The sequence below is a fragment of the Uloborus diversus genome, chromosome 10 (assembly GCF_026930045.1).
Source record: "Uloborus diversus isolate 005 chromosome 10, Udiv.v.3.1, whole genome shotgun sequence".
NCBI lineage: Eukaryota > Metazoa > Arthropoda > Arachnida > Araneae > Uloboridae > Uloborus > Uloborus diversus.
The window spans coordinates 53,602,937-53,628,199 of record NC_072740.1 but is presented as its reverse complement, the minus strand read 5'-3'; the positions used below and the strand labels follow the sequence as shown (position 1 = coordinate 53,628,199).

Genomic DNA, 25,263 nt, shown 5'->3' with positions numbered 1-25,263 from the left:
TTTTTGCAATGCATTAAATCACTTAATAATCATGAGATAAATCTTAACTTTTCCATTAATATTGCATTGTGAAAAAAATACTTGGTGGAGGAGGTTAATTACATTTTATTTAAATCTAGACTTTATCAGTACAAAGTAAAACACTTCAGATGAAAATTAAATTTGGCAAAAATTATATTGAAAAATATAGTCAGTTTTAAATACAAAATTAGGAACTACAAAAATCAATGTTTTAGTATATGTGACATGCTTCAAATGAAAACTATCACTCTAAAATAGATATCACAGTTTTTGGATGTATTATCTTTGCATGATAAGTCACTTTTTACACATATAATTTATTTAGACATGAATCTAGAAATTTATGGAAGTTCCTTAATAGAAATGTAAAAAAATAATTAATTTAAGTCTCAAACAAAGTAACATGTAAAAATATATGTTTATGTAAAAATGTAAACAAGAAATTCAATCTTGCAGGAAGTTACACAGAAATCAAAATTGGCAATAAAAAATAGTGCATGAATAAAATCTTCATTAAATTTTAATTTAAATCTTTATAAAACATAAACAAAGAGATAAAAAATATGAATAAAAATATTAACATAACACAAACTTTTACACACTTCAACACTTAAAACTTAATACTGCATAAAAAATCCATTACCGTAACATACCAATGACAAGAAGAGAACATTTATTGCTGCGTTATTTTACTAATTTATCATTTAAGCAAGTTATTGCTTAAAGTCCTTTATTATAATACAAAACTTTTTCAGAAGACTTAGCTTTTGAAACTAATTCCCGTATCTCTGGTTCTAAAGCGTCAATGGATATAGAGCTAAAGAGAAAATAATTTTTCATTAGAAAAGAAAATACAAATGAAATCACTTAGAATGAACAATAAAAATATGTTTATAAATGAAGTTTTAAATAGCATTACCTCTGTTGAGGGAAAAGAGCACAGCAAAGAGGTGTAGCAAACACCAAACTGTTGAAGAAGAGAAACATTATTGGATGATTCAAAGTAAATAAATAATAATTAAAAAAAATGAAAGATTTAGTATTGTTGAAAAAAAAAAAGAATACACTGCATACACTGAAGAACTTTTTCAATACATTGGCTCACTAAAAAAGTATAACAATTTTACTGCTTACAAAAAGTGAAGTCCTACTCAGGCACAAATTGCAGTTAAAATTATGGACATAAGTTCTGCAGTTATCACTTTTTCTCTTCATAGATATATAAGTAAATGATAAATACTACTTAAGATATACAATTGAGATCTTAACGCAGCTTCTGGCAGATCAAGTATAGAAATGTACAAATCATCCTATTAAGTAGGGCAAATTCTGAAACATATAAAAGAGAGGAGAGGAAAAAACTAATTTTGCTACATCCTACCTCTTAGCATTGAACACTAAATAAGGACTGAAAGTGGGAACATGCATAGTCAGATTCTTAAGAGAAATGAGTGCAACCTTTCAATTTTATCAAATTCATTTTCCTTGCTAACTTTATGCAAGAAAAAGCATTACAGAAGATTATATTTCAACGGAATCAAACAAAAGGCAAATTACACCAACTGAACTATCATGATGATAAAAGTTCAGTGAAATACACTCTGAAAACCCCTTTGCAGAGGTCATCATTATATATCATTCACACTGGCAAAACAAAGCTACTCTATTTGGTTCAATCAATGTGCATTCATTTCAGTGGCAGATCCACGGGGGGGGGGGGGGGGGGTTATGGGCGACAGGGGGATCGCCCCCCCCTCAAAGGCTTGTAAATTCGAAAAATTTCCGGGAAAAGGTCACCAAAATTTTTTTCTCACCATCCCCCCCCCCAACACAACACAAAAAACTCCTTACAACTGTATTTTTAAGACAATTTCAAAAATTTTCCAGGGGAGAGTCCCTCAACCACCTCTCTCTAATGTCATGGAAGATCGTTAAAAATAAAAAATGTTTTGAGCTTTAATTTCGAACAAATCATCAGAATCAAGAACTGTTTCGAAAATGTCGCTAAAGAGTAGGGCTCGACCGATGGCATTTTTTGGCCGATGGGCCAATGCCGATTGTTAGCCGATTCTTCAAAGATGGCCGATGGCCGATTGCCGATGGTTTTCCTCCAAATGGCCGTTTGCCGATGGCCGATGGCAAAAAAAAAAAAAAAATCTAACGGAAATAAAGTGATAAGATTGCCAGGGATTTAAAGGATCATTTATTCATTTCACTTTACTTCCTTTCTACGAATAAGGACTTCTAATAAAAACAAAAAAAGAAAAAAAAAAACAAATTTCGACCTAATTTCTATTTTACGATCACCCAATTTAAACTTCACAAGTTTTTTCGGCACATCTGTACACGCATATGTACCAAAGAACATATAGTTGACCAAAATATTCATTTTGAACACCTCCTCAGTTAATTATCGCAAGTTCTCTTGTGATGTATTTATACGCGTAAACTTGCGTCACTCAGAAACGTTATGAAATAGTAAGTTGAAAACTCATACGTACATAGTATGATCTAAAAGTTCGAGACAAACAGTATAAAACCTTACCCTGAGTAGTTCACATTACCGAAGCACATCTATCTACAAAATAATCACCTTGAACGACTGTGCACTTCTGCCAACGTTCGTATAGCTTTTAGAAGCACTCCTGGCAGCCATTTTTCGCAACCTCCTGTAAAGTCTCTTGCGCTGCTGCTTTAAATTCATCGTGGGGAAGAAAGCGACTTTCATATTGAGGATGCACGGTTTGATTGATCAATGCTCTGATACGACAAACAAATAACATAATGTTTCGTCGGACTTAACTCCGTGTGACTCTTACATGTTCCCAGCAAAAAAAACATTTGCATGGACGCCGCTTTCTTCCGTCAGGAGAAGATAAAGCTGCATCATAGTAAGTTGCGAAAAAGGCTTCCAGGAGTGTTTCCAAAAGTTATATGAACACTGGCAGAAGTACATGGTCCCTCAAGGTGACCCTTGGAAGGTAGATGTGCTTCCGTAATGTGAACTATTCTGGGTAAAGTTTTATGCAGCTCGTCCCCGAAATTTTGGATCGTACTAAGTACAATCTATGTAGGATGTAGTTATGCTACTTTTTTGACTGTTCTAGTATGATGATAGAGAAAGAACAAGAGCCAAAACAAAAAGAAAAAAAAAAGGAAGAAAAACAAAGACACTGTTTAATATCCAACTGATTTTTTTAAATTGAAAATACAACTAAGATTTCAGCAATATTGTAATAATGTATGGATTATGTACACTATACATAGTTAAAAAACTTTAAATTATGTTGTTTAATCATTCAAAAGAAATTAAGAATAAAAATATGAAACCGTCAACAAATTACGCAATTAAAGAGGAAAGATTGCACGTAGACATTTTTAGTCATGAAATTAAACCAAAAAGGTAACAGATAAATTACAATATTAAATCGTGATAGGAATATTTTTATACTTATTTAAAAGTTATGAATTAAAAAATTTGCATTTTTCATAAAAGCTATAGCAGTGACATAAATTTTTCTGAAAAAAAAAATAGTCATGAAAAGATTGAGGTTCTTAAAACGCAGCTACAATAAACAAGCTCGATATTTACTCCAAGTTAATAATAACTGAATATATATACTACTTGATCTCATGTTTGCACACATAATATCGAACAATATGATTGTTTAAAATCTTTTATGAAGTACTACAAACAAGTTCAAATTAAATTTTTCAATTTAACAATAATTTGCTGAAATTAAATAATTGTTTAATAGAAAATCCTTGAAACTTTTCTATAACATATTATTAAAAATATGATGAAAACAAAAATAACTCGTTCATTGATTTTATAAAAAACATGAATATAGTTACTTACAATAGAAAAAATCGATCGCTATAAATGATGCAAAAAAGATGGCGTATTACGAAATAAAGATGAAACAAGAATGAGAAATACTTAAAATGACATTTCTTGAGCAAAATAAATAATCGCTAAATATTTAATAAGTGCTAGAAACGGCGAGAGAGGGGCGGAGGGGGGGGGATCACCTGCTGGATTTTGGAGTAACTCACAACATTAAACTTCGTTCCCAACTTCGGCCTCATTTGTTTAGTACAGAACCGCTACCACCAACGCCTCGGAAGAGTTTCTGAGTCGACTTCAGCACTTCCGAAGAAAAAATTCAAAAGTTTCTTTGATTTCCGAATTATGTCACCATTCAAAACGTCTTTAATCAATTTCTTACATTAATGCTCTAAATTCTTCCTAAACAATAGATTACGTTTGAAAAAAAAATCTCTAATTTTATGAATGGTGTTAGTTTTAAACAACTCGGAAATGCAACTAGAGTTTAATATAAGGCAGGGGAGGGGGGGATACGCAAGTGTTCTAAAAATTACTGTGGATTCAACGGGAATCTAACAAAATGACACAAAAACCGGCTTTGCCATCTCATATTTGTTTCCATGATCTCCAATTCGGCAATATACACTCTAACAAAAAAAAAAAAAAAAAAACTCGACGCATCAAGAAGCAATCATCTGATTGATTTGAAATTTTGTATGCATGATTGTTTTGAATAGATGTGCAAATGATTAAAATTTGGTGTCCAATGAATGGATAGTTTGATCTCCAGCTCATCGAAACTGAGCATCTAGCAGATGTATATAAGAGCAATTCTTCAATAGTTGTTAAAACTTTCGGTTTGATTGCAATTCAGATTACCTTTCAACAACTTAAAAATGCCTCTCGCATGGTTCGTGCTCATTACGAGCAACTGTCATAGTTTAAACGAGGTCATATCATTGGATTGAAAGAGGCCGGTTGATCAAATCGGAGAATCGCTCGTCATTTGAGTCGAAGCGATGAGGCGATTCGAAGATGCTGGCAAGGATGGGTGGAAAATGGAAGAATTCAGCGTCAGGATGTTAGCGGTCGTCCTAGGGTCACAACAGATCATGATGACTGAGGGATTGTCCGATAGTCCGATCATCTGTCACAGCGCTTTCTTCATATCTATGAACCATCAGACGTTCAACCCAAACGCCAGTGTCCATCATGACCATTTACAGACGGTTGAGACAACCAAATTTACGCTCGCGCAGACCGTTACGCCACCTGTCACTGACGCCTACACACGGCCGAGCCAGAATACAGTGGTGCATGGCTCGATTAGATGGGAATGGTGCCGACTGGGGATGTATAGTCTTTAGCGACGAATCCCGCTTCCAACTATGTCATGACGATCATCGAAGACGTGTTTGGAGACACCCAGGGCAAAGGAGTGATACTGGTATTACTTTTGCACGTCACACTGGCCCTCAACAAGGCATTATGGTCTGGGGTGATATTTCCTTGGATAACTGGACCCCTTTGGTCGTAATTAGAGGTACACTTACAGCACTGTGGTACGTCGCCGACATCCTAAGACCTGTTTTGATGCCGTTCCTTTTGCAGTACCCTCGGCTGGTTTTCAATATTGCCCGATAACCTTATGGCACATGATGCCATGAACTGTCTGCAAGCTTGTCAAACTCTTCCGTGGCCTGCCAGATTGTCAGATCTCTCTCCCATCGAGCATGTCTGGGCTATGATGGGATGGAATATTGATAACCTCGTCCGGCAATCGGAGCGAATTTAGTCGGAAATACCGCAGGACAACCTCCGGGAGCTTTATCGGTGTCTCCCACGTCGTGCTTCAGCTTGTATCAGGCTAGAGGCGGGTCAATACCTTTTTGAACTTGTTACTGTAACTCTGACATAAATTATTCAATTGTTATAAGAATTTAATCATTTAATATTCAGTGCATTGTCTTCCTATCCACCAATTTTCGTCTCAATCGGATCACTCCTTCTTGGTGCGTCGATTTTTTTTTTGTTATAGCCGCAAAAACAACGCAATAATTAGCTTGTTTGGTACCTGAATGCAGTATTAAAAACTCTTTCAGGGGTGACTAAAATAGAAATTCATACTGAAGTTTAAGTAAACAATTTTATATGAAAACAATAACTCCGTTTACTTTGCATTAAAAAGTAAAACAGCAAAAGGTATTTTTTTTTCGAAAACATCGGCCAATTCCATCGGCTTTTCGATGTTTTTAAGGCCGATGGGCCGATGATTCCTGCAAGTTAGCATCGGCCGCCGATGCCGATGGCTAAATTGTTGAACCATCGGCGCCGATGCATCGGTCGAGTCCTACTAAAGAGGGCCTTGAATAACGTTTTTAGAGCTTCAATCCAAAAACAAATTCCGGGGGAGAGTTCCCGATCTTGAGTCCTTCCCGTAACATCAATGAAGGTCCACTAACATTATGGTTTTGAAGCTTCAATATTGAAAAGTAGATGGATAACTCCTGACTCCATCCCTTCCCTTAACGCTACCTAAGATGACCAACCATCGCATTTCAAGGCTCCAATTTCGAACAATATCCGATGGAAAGTTTCAAACCCCGTTCTTTCCCCCAGGTGGCTTACAACTGCATTTTCAAGACTCTAATTTGAAAAAGTTTCCAGAGAGGAGCTTTCATTTCCTTCTTTCCCCATCCTTCAACATCATTCAAAGATCGTCTAAAACAGCGTTTTTGGAACTCCTACATCTAAAAGTTTCTGAGGAAAAGTTCTGAACCCCATGTCTTCTGCTACGTCATCAAAGATGGCCTACAATGGCATTTTTAGGACTTCAATTTCGAAATTTTTTCAGGGGAAAGCACCAAAACCCACTGGTTTTTAGCATTACTAAACATATCTAAAATTGTGTTTTTGAAGCTCTAATATCATAAAATGACTGGAGAGAAATCCTGAATCCTATCTATCCTTTCCCTTCAAGAAAACAAAGATAGCAAACAATTGTGTTTTCAAAAATGTACCCTGAAATTTCAAACAATTTCCGGAAAGGGACCGCCAATCCTCCCTTCCTCTTATTAACCACCAAATAGTCTAAAAATGCGTTCCTAAAAAAAATTTCGGGGGAGAACCTGCAAACACTCCTACTTATGTGCGAATATTTAACAACTCAATCTAGAAACAAATCCATAACTATCTTCAAATTTTATTTACAAATGCAATTTTAGTATTTCATTGTGTTCTGTACGAAAACTGGTAAAAAGAGATGCCATCTTGGCACTTCAACCTTTCTTTTATAAGAAAAAAGTATAATTGAGGACCTGAATAGCTACTGAAAATACTTCATGAGTCCTCAAACGAATCAAAAGTTGAAGGGTTAAATTTAGATAATAAATCCAGGATATTAGCAGAAGCTCCTTTTTTTCCATTTTTTTATTCTTGGTACTCGAAGCACTAAAAAAACTCATTCAAACTCTTTGAACAATGCATATTTGGGTGGGGGGGAGGAATCTTGCTCCAGTTCTTAAACTTTTTAAAAACTTTAGTCACACCCTCCCCCTCATAATGCATTACTCAATCGTTCCTCCCAACAGGATCGTCTGGATCCGTCACTGACTCATTTCCTGCATCAAGAAAGTTCCTCTGCTTGAACAGCTTTCCAAGCTAACTCAGGAAATGAGTAAGCTCTGCTTAGCCAGTTGGATTAAGGTGCATTACAATTTTAAAAACTGAATTAATTATTGAGCTCATGAAGTCAAAGAATATAAACAAAAAATATATACAGTAAGCTTCCAGTTTGTTTTGAAAAAATTCCCCTTCACTCTCCTATACATTTTTGGTTTTACATAGCTTGATCTGTTTCCGTCTATCTGCTTCAATGATTTGCTGACATTGCGTGTAATCTGTTTGCAATAGCAAGCTAGCCTGTGTTTCATGTTTTACTTAATAATTTTTTCATACACAGTTATGGTTTTTGGCTGTAGCTTTAATGTGAGTGCTATCGATTTTTTAAGCTGTAATATACACTAGTACAGTTTTTTACCTATTTTTGCGGATTATCCGCCAAATTCGCTATTCTGCAGATACCATGTCACCCTATTCTGCAGATAATCAGGAGTTTAATGTACCTTATTCCACGACAGGTTATTCCATAGTTAGCAGTTTTATTTTTAAAACTCTTAATAATAATCATCCTAGCATTTTTCCAGTCATATTCTATTTTTCAGACATGAAGTTAATGTTAAGTTAGTTAAGTTAAAATTTGTTACACTCAGTTGAAAAAATTATTTTAAAAGAGACAAACCTAAGTGCTTCATTTCCATATAATTTGTCATGTTTGCTCAATAAATGTAACCAAAAGAATGCAAAAATTTATTTTTAAGTAGCATTGCTATTTATGTTACACAGCCCTACTGCTATCCACTAAAAAGGGAGCCAAGAAACTTCATGCAGAAGTGAAATGCATGGTTAAATTTACATAATTCCTGTTCGAAAATATTAAGATAATGAGCTCCATTAAACTCTAGATGCTACTTAGAAGAGAAACAAGGATGTATTTATAATTTTCACTTTTTACACAGCATTACCACTTTTGAAACCAAATATTTAGTATTTTAAAATGAAATGATTTGTCCATACTATTAGGATCCTGTGATAAAAAAGTTAATTAGCAATTACAAGTTCATTAACTAAAAGAAAAATATATTTAGGGTGGTAAAAACTGACACATGTTTGTAACAAAATGGGGTGTTATTCTACAAGTTATAATTTATTTTTTATTGAAAAAACCCACAGAAAAATGGTCAAAAGAACAAGGGTTATAAGACATGAAATTATGTAATAAATTCTCAACGTTTTTTCACAATGCATTGGGATACTTACAACTTTGCCCTTTGACTAGGTATTATCATTGTTGAGTAATGACCAAAATGCTAAAAATTAGTTTTAAAAGACCAAGTATTGTTATACCAATTTTTTTTAATTCTCAGATGAAGCAACATCTGTTAAATGTTGCAGTATGACTTCAAAAGACACAGCTATTTTTCGCAATTATTTTTTATGCATAATGAACAACTAGTCATTTAAAGCACATATGCAGTTTTATCTCTATGCATACATAACTTTGAATTATTGAATTTTTTAAAATTAGCAGACTTTTGAATTGTTCAAAACTAAAACCTGATAGCAAACACAATTGCAAGTTTGGCTATATTCTCATGAGCAGTTGGCAGTCAGTACCAATGTCTTTGGAAAATTCCTGAAAGCCATTTTGCCAGGAATCATCTTTATTACGCTTTAACTTAGAGAAAAACTCATTGCAAAGCAAAAAAATATACTTTTTTTGTTTATTTTGAGGAATTAGATTGAAGGCTTACCTAACGCTTAGTGGACGATAAATTAAATTATTGGCAATTAACTAAGAAAAATATGTATATTATGCCTAGCATCTTTGAGATACTACACAGTTAAAATTTCTAGAATCTGAAAACTACAAAAATATTCAAATCTAGTGTAAAATATACCTAAGATTATTGTTTTTGCAAAAAAAAAAAAAACATTTTACTCAAGTTGAATTTCACAGTTTAGAATCTGTTTCAATCATATATATGGACATATTTTCCTTGCTAGTAGTAGTTAGGCACATTGAGACACTTTTACATCTGCCTTTACACATTCATAAATACAACAACCAGTATAGATTCACATTAGATTTATTACTGATGTTCTATGGAAATATATTTATGATATGTGAACACAAAAATGTTGTTCGCTTACTTCTAAAATACAAAAGCATTACATTTAAAAGCATCAAAACATTTTAACAAAATAAAATCTGCTGGAGGTTCAAAGAATATTTGAGAATGAGTACTAATACTTACAATAACCCACAAAGGCCCACCTGAAGAGGAGCATTTATCCAAGGGTATTTCTAAACAAATAATTTTATTCGATTAATACAAGATGATATCAAAATTAAGTTAGTTTCATGTATTGACAATCTGCTCAACATATGGGCAAATATCAGTGATTACATGACAACAACTTCTTTTCAGTTATAAACTAAACATACACATACATTATGTATATTTACCTATGTACCATGCAACTATAACAATTAACAAGTCAATCTTCAACATTTTATTAGATCTGAAATTTATTTACATCCCTGTTTACATGTAACAAGATCTAGTATTCAATTTTTTGACAGGTTACTGGAATTCTTAAACTAAATTGTTAGCTGCTTCTGAATAAGCAGACTTCCTATTTTACATTTTCAATAATTACTTTCATCAGAGTTTTTCCCAATAACTACATGGTCTTTTATTATTGTGAAAAATGTAATTGAAAGGTGTTTGAAATGAATAGCAATGTGGATTTTCATTTTTCATCTACAAACTTAAAATTTCTAATCTTTTCTTTAACCAGTAGCACAGTGAAAAGCTTTTTCTTGAAAACAGACTTTTCTTGAGATTCACTGTTTTCAAGAAAAGTGCAAAGAATCTAAACTCTAAGACAAAAAAAAAACTACAACACCCCCTCATACCCCTATTATCTCACCTGAATACAGTATTCTTCAAATTTCTAAGAGGGGGGGGGGGGGAAACTACAAGCAAATGTCTGATGGATTGGTTCTACTACAAAAATTGCCAAGGAAAAAGGGCAATTGAAATTTGTTTCTGTGTGAAAATTTGAACCTCTATCAAGGATTTCAAAAAAAAAAAAAAAAAAAAAAATGAAATAACTGGAAAATAAATAGGAGTTGCGAGATAAGGAGGTTAGAAAAACCCAGTTTTGACAAGACATGTTCTGCATCTAGTTTGTGTCAGCTCAAAATTAAACTTATTGCAACACAAAAAAAACCCCTTTGAATTGCATGTACATTAATAATTGGCAAAAATAGCGTAATAAATAGTAAGAATAAGCAGATAAAAAGTAACATTTCAATCAATTTAATCATTAAAAAAAGTGCTCCCTGAGAAGTACTTCCATGAATTTGACAAATTTTATAGTTAATAAAAAATAATAATAAATAAAAGTAAAATATTGTTTCATGAAGGTATCCCCTACACTTCTACTTTGGTTTTATGAAAACTTTAATTTGATTAAATAAGGATTGCTGTTCTTCACAAAATTTGAAAGTGCTATGAAGGGAGTTTGCAAGTTTACTGTTGGCAGATATATAATCCAAAAGCAATCCTCTTTTTATTGGTCTCTTTACAGCGTAACCGAATACAATATTTTGCTTTATTCTACTGTTCCCTACATTTTTTCACTTTATACTTTCATGAAACAATATACAGTGAAAATATTTTAACACAAAACTTTTTTTTAAATTACATCCTTCAAATAGTTTAAGGGGTAAAAAAAAATTAACTATTTACACTTTTGAGCGCACAAAGTATTGCAGTCCAGTATAAAAATGAAAAATCTCCTGTAGGGGAGAGGGTCTTAAAAAAGGAGGAATCGCTGTCCTTCCAGAGTGCAGAACAGTCAAAAAGGTGCCTGCCATTCATGTCAACTCCTTCGTCACACAAAGTGTTTAACACAAAACTGAGCGGACGAGAAAAAAATGTTCTGTTTAAGAGAGAATTTTGTGCTAACTAACATATTTGTACTAAATTGCAGTTTACTGTCCAGACAGCTATCCTACTATCGGACTACTATCCGCTGCTTCCATGCTCAGCATTTTTGTATTAAATGTATTTCACTGTACATAAAATAAAAAAATATGTCATTAGTATTGTAAGACAAGACAATAAAACTAAAAGCGCTTAAATTTAAACATAATGCTTAGAAAGTTCCTTAAAAAGTATTCAAAAGAAAGTTCCAAAAACATAATAAAATAAAGACAGATTAACTAAGCTCAAAAGTGAACAACAAACAGAATAAGTATGAATAAAAAACCATGTTAAGAACAGAAAAGAAGCTTTCTCACAAGTGCAGGTCTCTGTGAGAAAGTGATTGCTCTTAACATGGAAACTGTTCTTATTGTCTTTTGATTGGATATCAATTTTCTCAGTAGTTGTCTGATGAGCATTTTTGTTTTACAATTTGAAATGTTCATTATTCAACCTCATCGTCATTGCCTCAGATCTTTTTACATTGAAAAGGAAGTTCCTTGTAACCCAAAAACAAAGATCTGCAATATTTTGCAAATTTGTTTTATAATTTTGCTGTTCTTATTTTTAATGTTCTGTTCATTATGTCTAATAAAATAATAAACAGAACATTACTTTATTAGACAGACAACTTTATAAATATTTCTTTGCACAATTTAAAGAAAAAAATGATGTAATAATACTTTAAATGCATGATAAAGTATAACTAGAAATAATGCGCACTTATGGATAATTACATAAGAAATGAGCAAATCAGTAAAGGTACATGTGTAGAATAGTTATCAAGCTTGGGTCAGGTCTTCTCTCATTGAATCTGGTTGTCTGGTATTTATCAGTCATCAGTGAAAGGAGCATAGGTTTAAAGATAAAGACGGATTGGAAATCAGGCCCAAATCTAACATCAGAACCTTCATTTGGATGCCATACACATGACAACTATTTATGATAAGGTAATGTTTTTCTACACTAATTCATACATCTACAATTTTTTAGATAAGAACGATTTTCTAATAAAGTTCATGACTCCATATGAACCATTAGTATAGTGTAGATGGCTTATTAAAGATTATGCTTGTCGAATACTACTTGAAACATATAATACAGATACTACCAACAGCTTCAACTTTAATGTTCACAAAAATTGAGCTGCAAATCTTAACTCAGATTGAAAAAAACTTGTGGAGAGAATGAAAAAAAAAAACATTTTTTTTAATGCATTTACTAAACTATTATTATTACTATTTCTTGAGATATAAATTTTATCCATAAAATTTTGCCTGAATTTTTTAATTGTGCCTGTACATTTTCTGAAAATTGAGATAAGTGCTGAATAACCTGTTTTGGTGCAACCTTTTTTTTGTGTGGTCTATGAAAATTTCACACAAATTGGTACTCAATTGACTAACCTATATTTAAAACAAGTACTTAATAGCGTAATTTTGAGCAATTTTTTTTATGGGGTCCCTATCTACTGCACAAAAACAGATTTGAGCGTTTTGCTCCATTTGATCATTTATCAATTCCTTTACTTTTGCATAAAATGCAAAATTAAAGGAATTTAAAGGACTACATAGGTTTGCATAGGTATTTGCATAGGTACTTATATATATATGTATAGGTATTTGCTTAGTTATTAGGTTTGCATACATATTTAAAGAACTATATAGGTTTGCATAAAATGCAAATAAAATGCTGTATCATTACAGTTAATTTAAAGCTTAGAAATCAAAAGGCAATTTCGAATTTCTTAAGCAAATAATAGACATAATGGCCTACATCCTGGTAAAGTTTGAAAATTGTCTATTTCCTTTACATAAATTTTTGTGTCTACCTAAAGGCAAAAATCACCTTTTTATAAAATAACTAAAAGTTTATTATTTTGAAGAGAAAGGAATAAAAGACAGCTTCAAAAGTAAAGCATTTGTTATGAAAGTTAACATGTTATAGGGAAAGGTTTCTCAAACTGTATAGCCAGCGGACCCCTTTCATAGAACAGTATTCAGTATGGACCCCTGTCTTTAGAATGGATTCATACTTAAACTTTGAGGTTAATTGAACTTCATTAAACTAACCATTAATAATTGGAAGGAAAATTTTCTATTTTAAAAAGCATTAAGTAGGTAGTATACACTGCTTAACTCTATTTTTAGTTCCTGGAGTACAAATATCACACTAAACAGACAAAAAAAATTGGTTACAAAAACATTAAAATACTAAATTGAGCACCAAATTAATCAAACAAGTGACACGTCATTTTAACAGAACAATTTTTATATATAAGGCTTAATTTTTGGTATCTAAAGTCGAATGTCAAGGCTAGCATCTATATCGCTTCAGTATTTAGTTTTCGTATATCGATGGAAAACATGTTTTCTCAAAGGTTAAGTTGTAACAAATGGCAGAACTTGAATTTCTTTTCTAACGAGCAGTAGGTATTTCTTATTTTCCAGATGAATTATGGTAAGGCGGGCAGGGCGATTGGGTTAATTATCCTGGAAGGTAGATTTTAAGTTGCAGTCAGAAGTTATGTCTATCAAACATAGACTTTGACATTATGAGCGATTATGCAGCTTTGTCGAAACAGAAAAGGATTTGAACACCTATGCATGATCTTACAGTATTTTATCATAAGATGTTGGGAAGTATTACTCAAAGGAAAACTTCATGCTTCGAAGGTATTCACATATTTTATCAAGCAAAGAATTCTTTTAAGGCTCCACATAGCTCTACTTTGAAAAATCATTAAAAAACAGGAAAACACTTCTCCTCCCTCTTCTCAAAAGGTTCAACCCAAAACTGAATTTGCTCTTGAAAATGTTTCTTATTAGTGTTATAAGTTGAGGAGCTATTCCCTTATGAAGAATCATCGCCTTCATTTTCATGAATAATATCTAATAACTATAAAGGTTGCCATTTTTCATAATTGAAAATGTTGGTGAGTTTGGCATTGTGTTCTACCATCAAACATAAGACCCAGCAATTGTAAAAGGGTTTTCCTACAAGATAACCACCTACAAAAAGAAGCATAGAATGATGAAATCTTAACATTTCGTCATAGTATTTTGAAAAATCTTGACCTCAACAGCCGTGACTACACAGTTGGGTCAACTATTCTTTTCAAACTGCCATAACTATTTTTGCCCTTTCTAATTGAATCATGGAATTTTCATACCCAAGAATAAATTCCTTTACCAGTTTCAATGGAAAATTCTTGTTTTCAAATGCAAAAACATTTCAATATTACTTTCCATTTTTTATTTCTTCCAAAGTTTTCAACAGAGCCCCGTCTAAGTGTCAGCGGTCCCCCATGGGGTTTGGGAAGCCCTGTTATAGGGAATTAAGTTCAATTATGGAACGAAATTTCTAACAGCTTGAGAAAAAAATTAAAACATGCATTTTTGTTAAAAATAAAATATTTTCAGTTTTTACATTTCAGTTAAAAGTTAACTATCATAACTTTTATAAAGTTAAGGTAAAATAGATGAATAGCCCTACTCTAAAGAGTACAAGAATGTGGAACTTTTGCAGTTATATAAACTTCTTAATAAAATACAAAGCTGCAAAGATCCAGCTTTTAGCATGCATGTGAATGCTGTTCAATTGGGCCAATTTTCAATTGCATGTAATTACTAAAACATTATGCCAAAAAAAAAAAAAAAAATTACATGCATAAAATGAATCTGTATGCCAAATTTCATAGAAGTCTATCACAATGCAGTCACCACTTTTTTCTCATTTTATATGGAAATGAGCCTTGTAAAAGGTTTATCCTTATAAATGACACACCCTTATAAAAGATTTAATGCACTAAAGTGATTACAAAAGTATTGACAAAGAAAGGAAAACTTTATACCTTTAAAATTCCTTTTCGCTCCAAGTTGTTCATAATAACAGGAGGAATTACTAAAGAAATGAAAATTTTGTGATTAGCTTAAGACAAAGTTAAGATATGAAAACATATCATTTTTAAACACATGCAGATTAAATAGGTAAAAGGACCAAAGAGGGGAAACTATAAACTATTACATTATAAAAATAAAGGGGTCAAGGAATAAATAACAGAAACTTGCATGGGGAAATGTAGCACTAGAACAATTTTTTATTTTCTTTTAGCATAAAAAGGATTTGCTTTATGTTCTAATTTCTACATATGAGGCTTTATACAATTATTTAATCTTAAGATTTACTTTGATATAATATGGTTAGTCCCTACCATCTTAAAATTTACCATACAAATATCATACTATGCAGAAATAAGTGCATGCAGTAAAACTTAGTAAGTTATCAGACAGGAGTATTTTATCCAGTTCAGATTGTAGATTTTGTGTCAGGCAGAAAATTAAAATAACATGTAGTTTGTCTTACACATTCCAGGCATTGCCATTCCTATTCGTGAGAAAACAACTTGAGTGATTGCCCATTTGGCAGCAGTTTTAGAGTTCCCAACTTTATTTCCATTTTTGTCTACAACAGGAATACCTTCTTGCAGTTCTCTATTAAAAAAAATAAATATTCAAAAAACCATACATTATGGAAGACATTGGTTGAAACATTGCGTATACAAGAAATTAGAAAGAGGCAGGTACAAAAAAGGTAGAAACTGATGATTAAAAAAACCAGTAAAAAATAGTTATTAAACATATCTTACAAAATGAAACTTGGGGTAAAAATGTGTCTTTGGAAATATAACACAATTCAGAAAACAGTTTTATTTTGTTACATAATGCATACAATTAAATGGAGCAATATTGTGACAACAGGAAGTAGGTTGTGCCGAATAAATCGTGGCACAACTATCCGAAGTAGGATGTTACTTTAAGAACAGATGGAAAGTTTAAAATGTTCTGGTTTATCTTTAGCATAATTTAGTTTAACCTCTTGATATCGGTATTTATGATGTGGCACAATCTTACCCCATGCTGGCCAAAAATCTCCCTATTTGATGGTATATATAGAAACCTTTACAAATTGAAGGACAAAAAACTGAAGAACAAAAAACTACCCTAATTTTTAGTCCTACATGATTATCACAGAAATTACATCCATTGGAGCCTTTGAACAATGATCATTCGAACAACCATAAATGTTCAGACAGAATAGCAGGTATTATATCATAGGACCTGCCATTATACAATATATGACTGCTTTATAAAGTTGGTCAAACTTAAGGTGCTGTTCAATCTGGCAACATGGAAAGAAACAAGTCTGTGTATATAGTAAGGCTTGAATTCTACATTGGGAAGAGTTTACACATGGCCATGACCCCCATAATTTGGGGTCCCTCAAATCCTGTTATAGAAACAAGATCTTGTGCTGTGTTTGTTTACTATTTTACAATTTGGTGTTAATTTGTTTCTAAGTATCAACCCATCTGACACATCTCCTCTTATTTATTTAAGAAGTTCAAAACATTTCTTTTCACTTATATTAAGTTATACTCTAAGTATTTCATTTGTGTACATTTTAGTGCATGCATTTGTGCATTTTACGTCTTGTTTTATTATACATATCACAAAATATCAAAATTTCAATCAAGCACACATACCTAAAATTTTGGCTTAACAACCAGGTTTGTGCAAAACCACGGATGTTTATGAATATCTCTCAGAATTTCTTGCTAAACTACACATAAAAAGTTGCACAGTATTGCTCCAATAAGGTTTTTGAATGACCTAAGTCTGCACATGAGCTGCCATGTAATTTGAATAATAGTTTGCAATACTAAGAAAATCAGTATGAACTTAAAAAAAAAAAAAGGAATTTAGTAATAACAAATTAATTGCAAAGATTTTTTGGGTGGAACCAAAACTATGGTAAGCTGACTTATAAATGAACTTAAATGTAAAACAAATTTATAAACTCAAACTTTTTTGCCAAATATTCCACCATAGATAGGTATCAAATCATGCTTGCCTGTAAATATTTTATTTAGATAAGTTTTTAAAATATTTTTAACAGTATAAACAAAATACCAGTTTTGAAACACATAACTAATTTAACAGTAATTGACTAATTTAACAGTCTGTGAAACGACCATACATATGCACCAAGAGGTAAAAATATTGTCACAGATGGTTAACAATAACTTCTCCAGAATTGAAATTCAAAGTTTTCAATATGACTTTACTTATTCAAACCTAAGCTATTAAATCCTACAAATTCTAGGCATGAACAATTTAAAAATTGTTTAAACACAGCATTTATAAAGTAACTTGGAAAGAACCTTCATATAGAAAAATTTACTTCTTATGATATTTGGAAAATCTAATGTTTGTTAGTTACAATAGTTTACCATTGGGGTACAAGATAAATGAAAGATAAACATGCTGCACAAGTCATTCAGAATTTAGATTTATAATTTTTCAGCACAAGAAAACCTTTTTCATTTTTTTTATCTGATTATTTTGCTAAAAATCAAAAAAAAAAAAAAACACATTTAAAAAATCCACATAGAAAACTTACTTAAGACGCATCATGGGAATGTTTACACAATTAGCAGCAGCTACAGCACAGAAAGGAACAAAACGACCAATTAAGGGTGGAGCACTCTGAAACAAAAGAAATGACAAATCAAAAAAATTAATTTAACATGAAGCAACCATTTTAACAATGAATATAAAACAAAAACTCGACTACATGCAATTTCAGGTTATTTACGAAAATGCACAAAATTCTTCTTTACAAAACTTGTTACTGATTTTCTTATGCAAGAAACCCTCACAGAAAGTTGTATTGCTGTTAGAAGGCAATGTTTAAAAGGCGGTATTACAGTGTTTTAAAGTAACATTCACATGCTTTACTCCCCTTCCATAAAAATGTTTCTCTGTTGCTTTTGGCTAAAGTTTAGCATACTCTGTGCATACTCCTTGGAAGACATTTACATAAGTAGGCTTTGGATCTTTGTTGACACCAGCAACCACTTTTTCTGAGCTTCGGATTAGTCAGCCATTTTGACCTTGTTGATGCAGTTCCAAGTTTTGCTTGTTTGTGATATTTTTGAGGTGTTCACTTTAGAGAGTTTCTTTGTACAGATGAGTGGTAAGTTTGGGGAGATCTGACAAATACTTTTTATGCAATAAGTGTAATTTTATATAAATAGTAACTTTAATGAATTTCATGAGTGAAATACATTGGTTATTTTGTTTATTTCGAAAGTTAATGTTCAGAAAAATTTGCATTAAATCATCTAAGATGTAGTCTAATTTGGGGATGAAAACCAATCTCACACTTTGAGTACAACTTCTTTTGTTTGAATTAGTTCATTTTGTATTGATTATATTTTGTTGCTTACCTTGCTTTAGAGTGAATTTCATACAAGTAATATTTCTTTAGTTCTAAAAGTGTTGGAATTTAGTAGGCGAGTTGGTACTTTTTATTCAGAATTATTCTTGAGCGTTGATTTTGCAAAATTCAAGTTCTAGTACATTTTGATAGTTTGGAAGCATAATGAACTTGAGAAATTAAGCATTAACACAGAATTTTATTGAAGCAGATATATTTTACTAAAAAAAATTGATCTTGTTACTAGGTCTCATGTGGTGAGCTAGGCAGAAACTATAAACCAGAAAAATATTAGTTGTTACATGAAATTTTTGATATAGCATTAAGTTATTTAGTATTATTAAGTTGGAAAACCTAAACTTAGTAAAAATTGTTCTGTTGAAAATAAATATCTGCAGTAAAGTTAGCAAATATTTTCTTTTGTACATGAATACTTTTTAGTATCCTGATCGTGCAATAGAAGTTTGTTATTTTTTCCAAGCATCTCTTTTTCCTAAAATTAGAAATTTATTATAGCTACATTGGAAGCAAAACATATCAAAAGCTCACTGAGTCACAAGATGAAACTTAAGAAGTGGCAATTTGACACACACATTGTACTGAATTTTATCATAAATTTTTGAGCTATAACATAAAGTATGCATATCATTTTTTAAAGACCTTCTTCATACATAAATTTCAAGCTAGTATGTCTCTGAAAAATGAATGATATAATATTTATGACAAATGTATTTGTGGCTATTCTCTTATAGGTAGATTAGGTTTAATGTAAGAATGATGTTTATGAAAAATTGGTCTGAAACTTAACACAATTTATCAAAGCAATCAGCAAACAAAGCATAAATGTTTCAATGAATAATGTTCTAAAAGCTGTTAAAATAGTTCAAACCTGGTCATTGTTGTTTATGATTATTTGTCAAAAATTTGGCTACATTTTTCATGAAAATTTTTGCCTTAATCAGAGTTCACCGATATATATCAGTCGATCATGATATATATCAGGATATATATCAGATATTTCATTTGAAAATATCATGATATTTTGATATATTCAATATTTATTTTTCAAACTATGGTATATATTTTCAATATAAAAATTATATTAATCATAGTAACATAGTTCATTATTAAAAATAACGAAAAAGTTGTATACTATATTTTTATGGTGTATTAATACATCATTAATATAATGAAGTAATATAATGTTCCTGTTTCATTTTACTTTCATAAATTAGTAATGTAACAATTTTGATTCTACTAATGCCAAGTTAACTCAATAAAAATTGATAAAACTGCAAGATAATATATTCAGTAAAATAAGCAATATCAATATAAGTAAAGCAATATTTTATTTTTACAACACTAAATTATGAAATTTTTCAAATGATCGTAAATATCCTTCGGATATAAACACCTTTTAAAGTGTAAAATTTTACATAAAATGCATACAAAGGTGTAAATGATGAAATCAACATTAATTTTAGGTCTCCATATTAGTAATATAAGAAAATAAAGTGATTTGAGGATGCATTTACTGTTTAAAGACTTAGTTGGTGCTGATTGAAAATATCAAGATACATATCAAAATATCTGATACATATGTCAAATTATCGGATAACTTTGATATTTTTGAAAATATCATGATATTTTCAAATCCTGGTCTTAATACAACACTGCATTTTCCCCATATGCTTTTTTGTTCGGAGAAACTTCAAGCAGAGACAATTTTTAAACTGAGTTACTTTTATAGCATAAAGCAATGGAGTTTATGTTAAAAAAAGAAGTAAAAGATTACAGTTTAGATCTATTAAGCTAGCAGGATGGGGGAAAACTCATTTTGAAAAATTTAAAATTATTACTAATGGTCTTCATGATAATTTTCCACATTGGGATTTTTTGGACACATATTTACATAAAAGTAGTGTGTCAATCATTGATAAATCATGGCAAGTGATTTGTGAAATAATGGGATTAAATGAAAAATTTTGAAAATTATTCATGTTTAGTCAGTTGAAAATATAACTGCCATCATCAAAATTTAATCTTGAAAGAATACAGACCAATTTTTTTCTTGAAAATTTCTAGATGAGAGAATTTGCATTGTTATTAGCCACTGCCAAACAAGTTGGCATAGGATCTGTTCCAAAATATTCCACATAAAAATATTTCCTCAGTACATGAGTCACATAAGAAGTTTTTAGTTCCTGTTTAATGATAAAAAAATAACTATCCAGGTTGGGGTGGTAGGTTGGTTAAGTCTTTTCTCTCAGAATTCAAAAGCTCACCACATAATCACTACTAGAATCTTAGCTGGGGAAGCATTGCTAGCAGCTTAACTTGTCTACTGCGTTTGGAGAAGGGACCTTTTAAAGGATAAATAAACTTAAAAGGTTTTAGGGGGTTGGTTATGGTATGCAAGTCATGACATTAAATGTATGCATTAATTCAACATGTTTAAGGCAAGCATAGATGTAACAGGAACATGAAATTAAGAGCTAGAATTACTTAGCTCATCAGCTTTTATGATACTAATAACATTTCTAATGGAGTGAGTACTATCTGTTTGTATTTCTTTTTTCAGATAATACTTGTACAATGATGAAAGTTTTTTTTTTTAAATATCTAGAAGAAATTTTACCCAAACTTTGAATTACCAAACTTACCAAAAACTTTTGAATATCATCTTTTGTTTTTAGCACGCTACTACATCTTAAAAACGCCACAATAATTTTTGCAACTTCAAAACAGTGGTAGTTTTGTTCATGAATACATTCAAATTTTTACCGGGAACATTAAATAAAAAAGAACACAAATATATTTTCCTACATACTTTTACTAAACTATTCAATCCAAGTGCTGTAACAAGAGCACCAGAAGTCGCTAAAACATAGGATGTTCCCAACTGCCTGGTAAAAGAATACAATTTATCATACAACAGAATAAGTAATTTGAAAAATTACAATCCAATAAAAAGTTAAGTATTGCAAAATAAAAATAAAAATTTATATCAAATAAATCTGCTATGTTAATCAGAAGAAAATGTTAAAATGAACATAAAGATAAAAGTTATAAAACATAAAGAGGTTTAAAAAATGATTAAAAACTTACTATGAGCATTTTAAATCTTAATGAAAAGTATTTGAACAAAGTTGAAGAGGGAATACTAAGGTAAAATCAAAAGCAATTTATTCAATGAATACAATATGTAAAACAAAGTTTTATTATCATAAGTAAATGTCGTGAAAATATTTTAAAAACATATGGACAAAAATAACTTTTGAGATGAATTTTTTGTAAATGAAAAAAAACTTTTACTTCGAAAAGAAGTTACAGTATAACTACGATTTAACAATTGTCTATGAACTATTACATAATATTTTTTTTAACAAAGGACATCACTAGGATCATTTGGTCAAATTTGAACCAATAAAACTAATAGTCAAATTGAGTATATTGTACATCGCTAAAATTAAGCACTATTACATCAAAGCCATACTGTAATGAAAAATTTAGAAGTTTGTTTTTATATGGAGTTTTGCTTCGAGCAATAATTCATAAAAAAATATATGTTAACTTGAGTTGCACAATAATGTGAAAAAGAAAATGGTAAAATGAAACAGAGATCATAACTTTTACTGACTCATATAATCTGAATTATTCACATAATTTTATTCAGTTATTTCTAAAAGGGAAATGAAAAAAAAAAGATGGTGAAAACAATAATGATAATTGTGATAATAATAATTAGAGATGCACCAAATGCCATTTTTTGTGAATACTGAATATTTCTTTAAAAATTTTAAACTGTAATACAGTATAACTTCAATTTAACGATAACTTTCTCCAGGTCCTTGACAAGCGTAAAATCAGGGCTTTACTGTATTTAAATTTCATGCCAATTTAAAATAGAAAATACAAATATATTTTCTAAACATAAATGCATTTTCGTGAAACACCATAAATTTGTCTACATTAGGAATAATTATTCAGTCAAAAAAATTCCTTCTAAAAAAAGTAAAAACTAATTAATATTGTTAATTGCTAATTTGATTTATGTTTATCTGTTATTCTGCAGAACTGGACAACTATTAATAATACCATTGCTTTCCTGATAGATGATTTGGTAACTGATAATCATGATGTCATGTCATAAATAAAGAATCTTGCATTAATAAATACAAACAAAAGTTACTCAAAACATCATTGCAAATTCTAATTTATTAAAGTGATTTTCCTCTATGTTAATGTCTTCAGTAACTGATAAATAATTGTATCATCATTAAAATAGAGGAATGAAATTCAAACAATGGCAGGCATTTTTATTTTATCGCTTTAAATGGGAAGGATCGTTAAACTTTGATTGCAATGATTAATTTTAGTTAAGATGTTTTTAAACAATATTTAATATTTCACATGGTGCAAAACTCTAGAATTTACAGTTCTTCAAATTTTAATATCCTTTTCCATTTTTTTAGCTGCATATTTTATATAAAAAATAGCAGTTGATGTTAAGTAGTGGTAAATTGATTTTATATATTTATTACTACTTAACATTATGAATTTTTTTTCTAGTTACTGTGTCATATTTAAATGATTTTGAAATAGTAAGGCTAATATAATGTATCATAAGATTCAAGGAAAATAGAAAAGCATAAAAATTTAAATTCAACATCTGAGTGTTTACTCTTACATTAAAATTACTTTGAATGTGAGAAAATTAATAAGTAACAAATAAAATTATTTTTGTACTGTGGTGCTATATTGTAAATTTCATTCAATGAATAAAAAAAATATGTTCGTTTGCAAATTACTGCACATTTAAATTTGTTTACTATTCAGTTGTTGAATACTTAAGTATTCGGCAAAACGGAATACTCGGCTTGCCCTCCAAATGTGTAGTATACCAAATACCAACCGAATATTCTAGGCAGCTCTAATAATAATAATAAAAGAGTCACATAATGAAATTCTCTAAAAATTTGTGTTCAGTAAAGTATGCAATTTTCCTTTTCTTCTTTTTTTCTGTCCAGAGTTTAAACCAGTGGTTCAGAACTTCATTTCCCTTGCAAGCCTTATTCAGAATATGAAAGAAATTGTGAACCCCTTGTGCAGTAGATAGAAAATTTCAGTTAAGAAAATAACAAAATTATGGCGAACATTTTCTTTCTATGTTGCACAGTAGTTCATAACAAGAAAATAAAACCTTACTGCAAACCATCAAAGAGCAAATAACATTAATACTAAACTAAAATAATAGTTACAAGAAAATGAATTTAAAGTTATTTTTTCAAATAAACGTTTCTTAGTGCTTTGTTTGCTTACGTCTAGGGTCAGATTAAGGCATGGGCACATGGAACACCTGCCCAGGCCACCAACATTAGGAGGGCACCAAATCTTTTGCTAAAGTTTTTTAAAAATGGAGCAAATTCAAATCACACCATAGCAAAAGCAAGCCTGGAAAAAATCGTATTTAAAATTATAACCTCTTTCACAAATCTTAAAGCCATTTTCATTACAATTTAAATGTTTTTTAGAGATATTTTTGATCTTATGTCTTATCATTACCAGGCAAAAAAGTTTGACAACATCTCATATTGTAATATTTTCATTATTTATAATGTAATGTAGAACATTACTACAGTTAGCGTGGATGCAGAAAATACTAAAGTTTTAAAATATTTTATTAACATGTAGTACAAGTTAGGCAAAAATGGGGGGGGGGGGGGGCGAATAAAGTTTGTGCCCAGTATCCTCAATGTCCTTTGTCAGGCGTTATTAAAATGCAATATTGCTCATGGAGCAAAGCGATAATATATCTCAATATTTATCATAGGGGCTCTTCACAAATGATGTCCCCACTTTGAGGAGGGAGGGAGGGAGTTTGAGAAATTGTGAGTTTATGACAATGGAAAAAGAGGGTAAACAAGAAGTATGACATCAGTTTTAATTAGATGTTAAAATAGCATGACAAGTGACAGGGGGGAGGAGGGAAGGTAAGGTGAAATGCGACACTTTGTGACAAAGGGGGAGGGGGTAGAAAATGTTGAAAAAAGAGTGACGCATTTATGGAAAGCCCCTTATTAATGATAACAAGTCATTTTATTTTTCAAATTATAGCCAGGGCAGTTAATATGTATATGCAAATATATTATTTTTTTAGGTCTTTGACATAAAATTCCACTGCTACAATATTATTTTTACGAATCATCTTTGTGCACCTAGTGAACCTCTAAGGGTTCAAGAACCTTTGTTTGAGAAATAATGGTTTCAACCAATTTTTAAACTTTTAAGCATTTATATTAAAAATAATTAGTAAAAAATTGTAGGCATTGCTCCTTTTAGATTGTAATGTTGTGTTAATAAAATTCGATAGCATTTTCTAAAAGAAACCACAATAAGAATAGGTAATAAATATCTACTGTGATAAATGAGTTATTAAAAAGAATTGTTAAATGTATAAAGACATTTATTAAATTTATATTCAAAATTACTTAGTGTTTATAAACTAGTTCTCAA

The 25,263-nt window shown here is 30.8% G+C and overlaps 1 protein-coding gene across 1 annotated transcript in view; it reads right to left on the bottom strand.

Moving 5' to 3' along the window:
* Window positions 1–98: 98 nt before the first annotated feature.
* The window catches only part of LOC129231872 (sideroflexin-3-like), a 73,861-nt gene continuing 48,696 nt past the window's right edge, over window positions 99–25,263 (bottom strand). The window contains exons 5-11 of the mRNA XM_054866262.1: window positions 21,578–21,653; window positions 17,929–18,014; window positions 15,832–15,959; window positions 15,320–15,369; window positions 9,727–9,776; window positions 941–988; window positions 99–838 (exon numbers count right to left, since the gene is read on the bottom strand). Coding sequence (XP_054722237.1) covers window positions 742–838; window positions 941–988; window positions 9,727–9,776; window positions 15,320–15,369; window positions 15,832–15,959; window positions 17,929–18,014; window positions 21,578–21,653 — 535 coding nt within the window. The 3' untranslated portion in view covers window positions 99–741. The remainder of the gene's footprint in view (window positions 839–940; window positions 989–9,726; window positions 9,777–15,319; window positions 15,370–15,831; window positions 15,960–17,928; window positions 18,015–21,577; window positions 21,654–25,263) is intronic.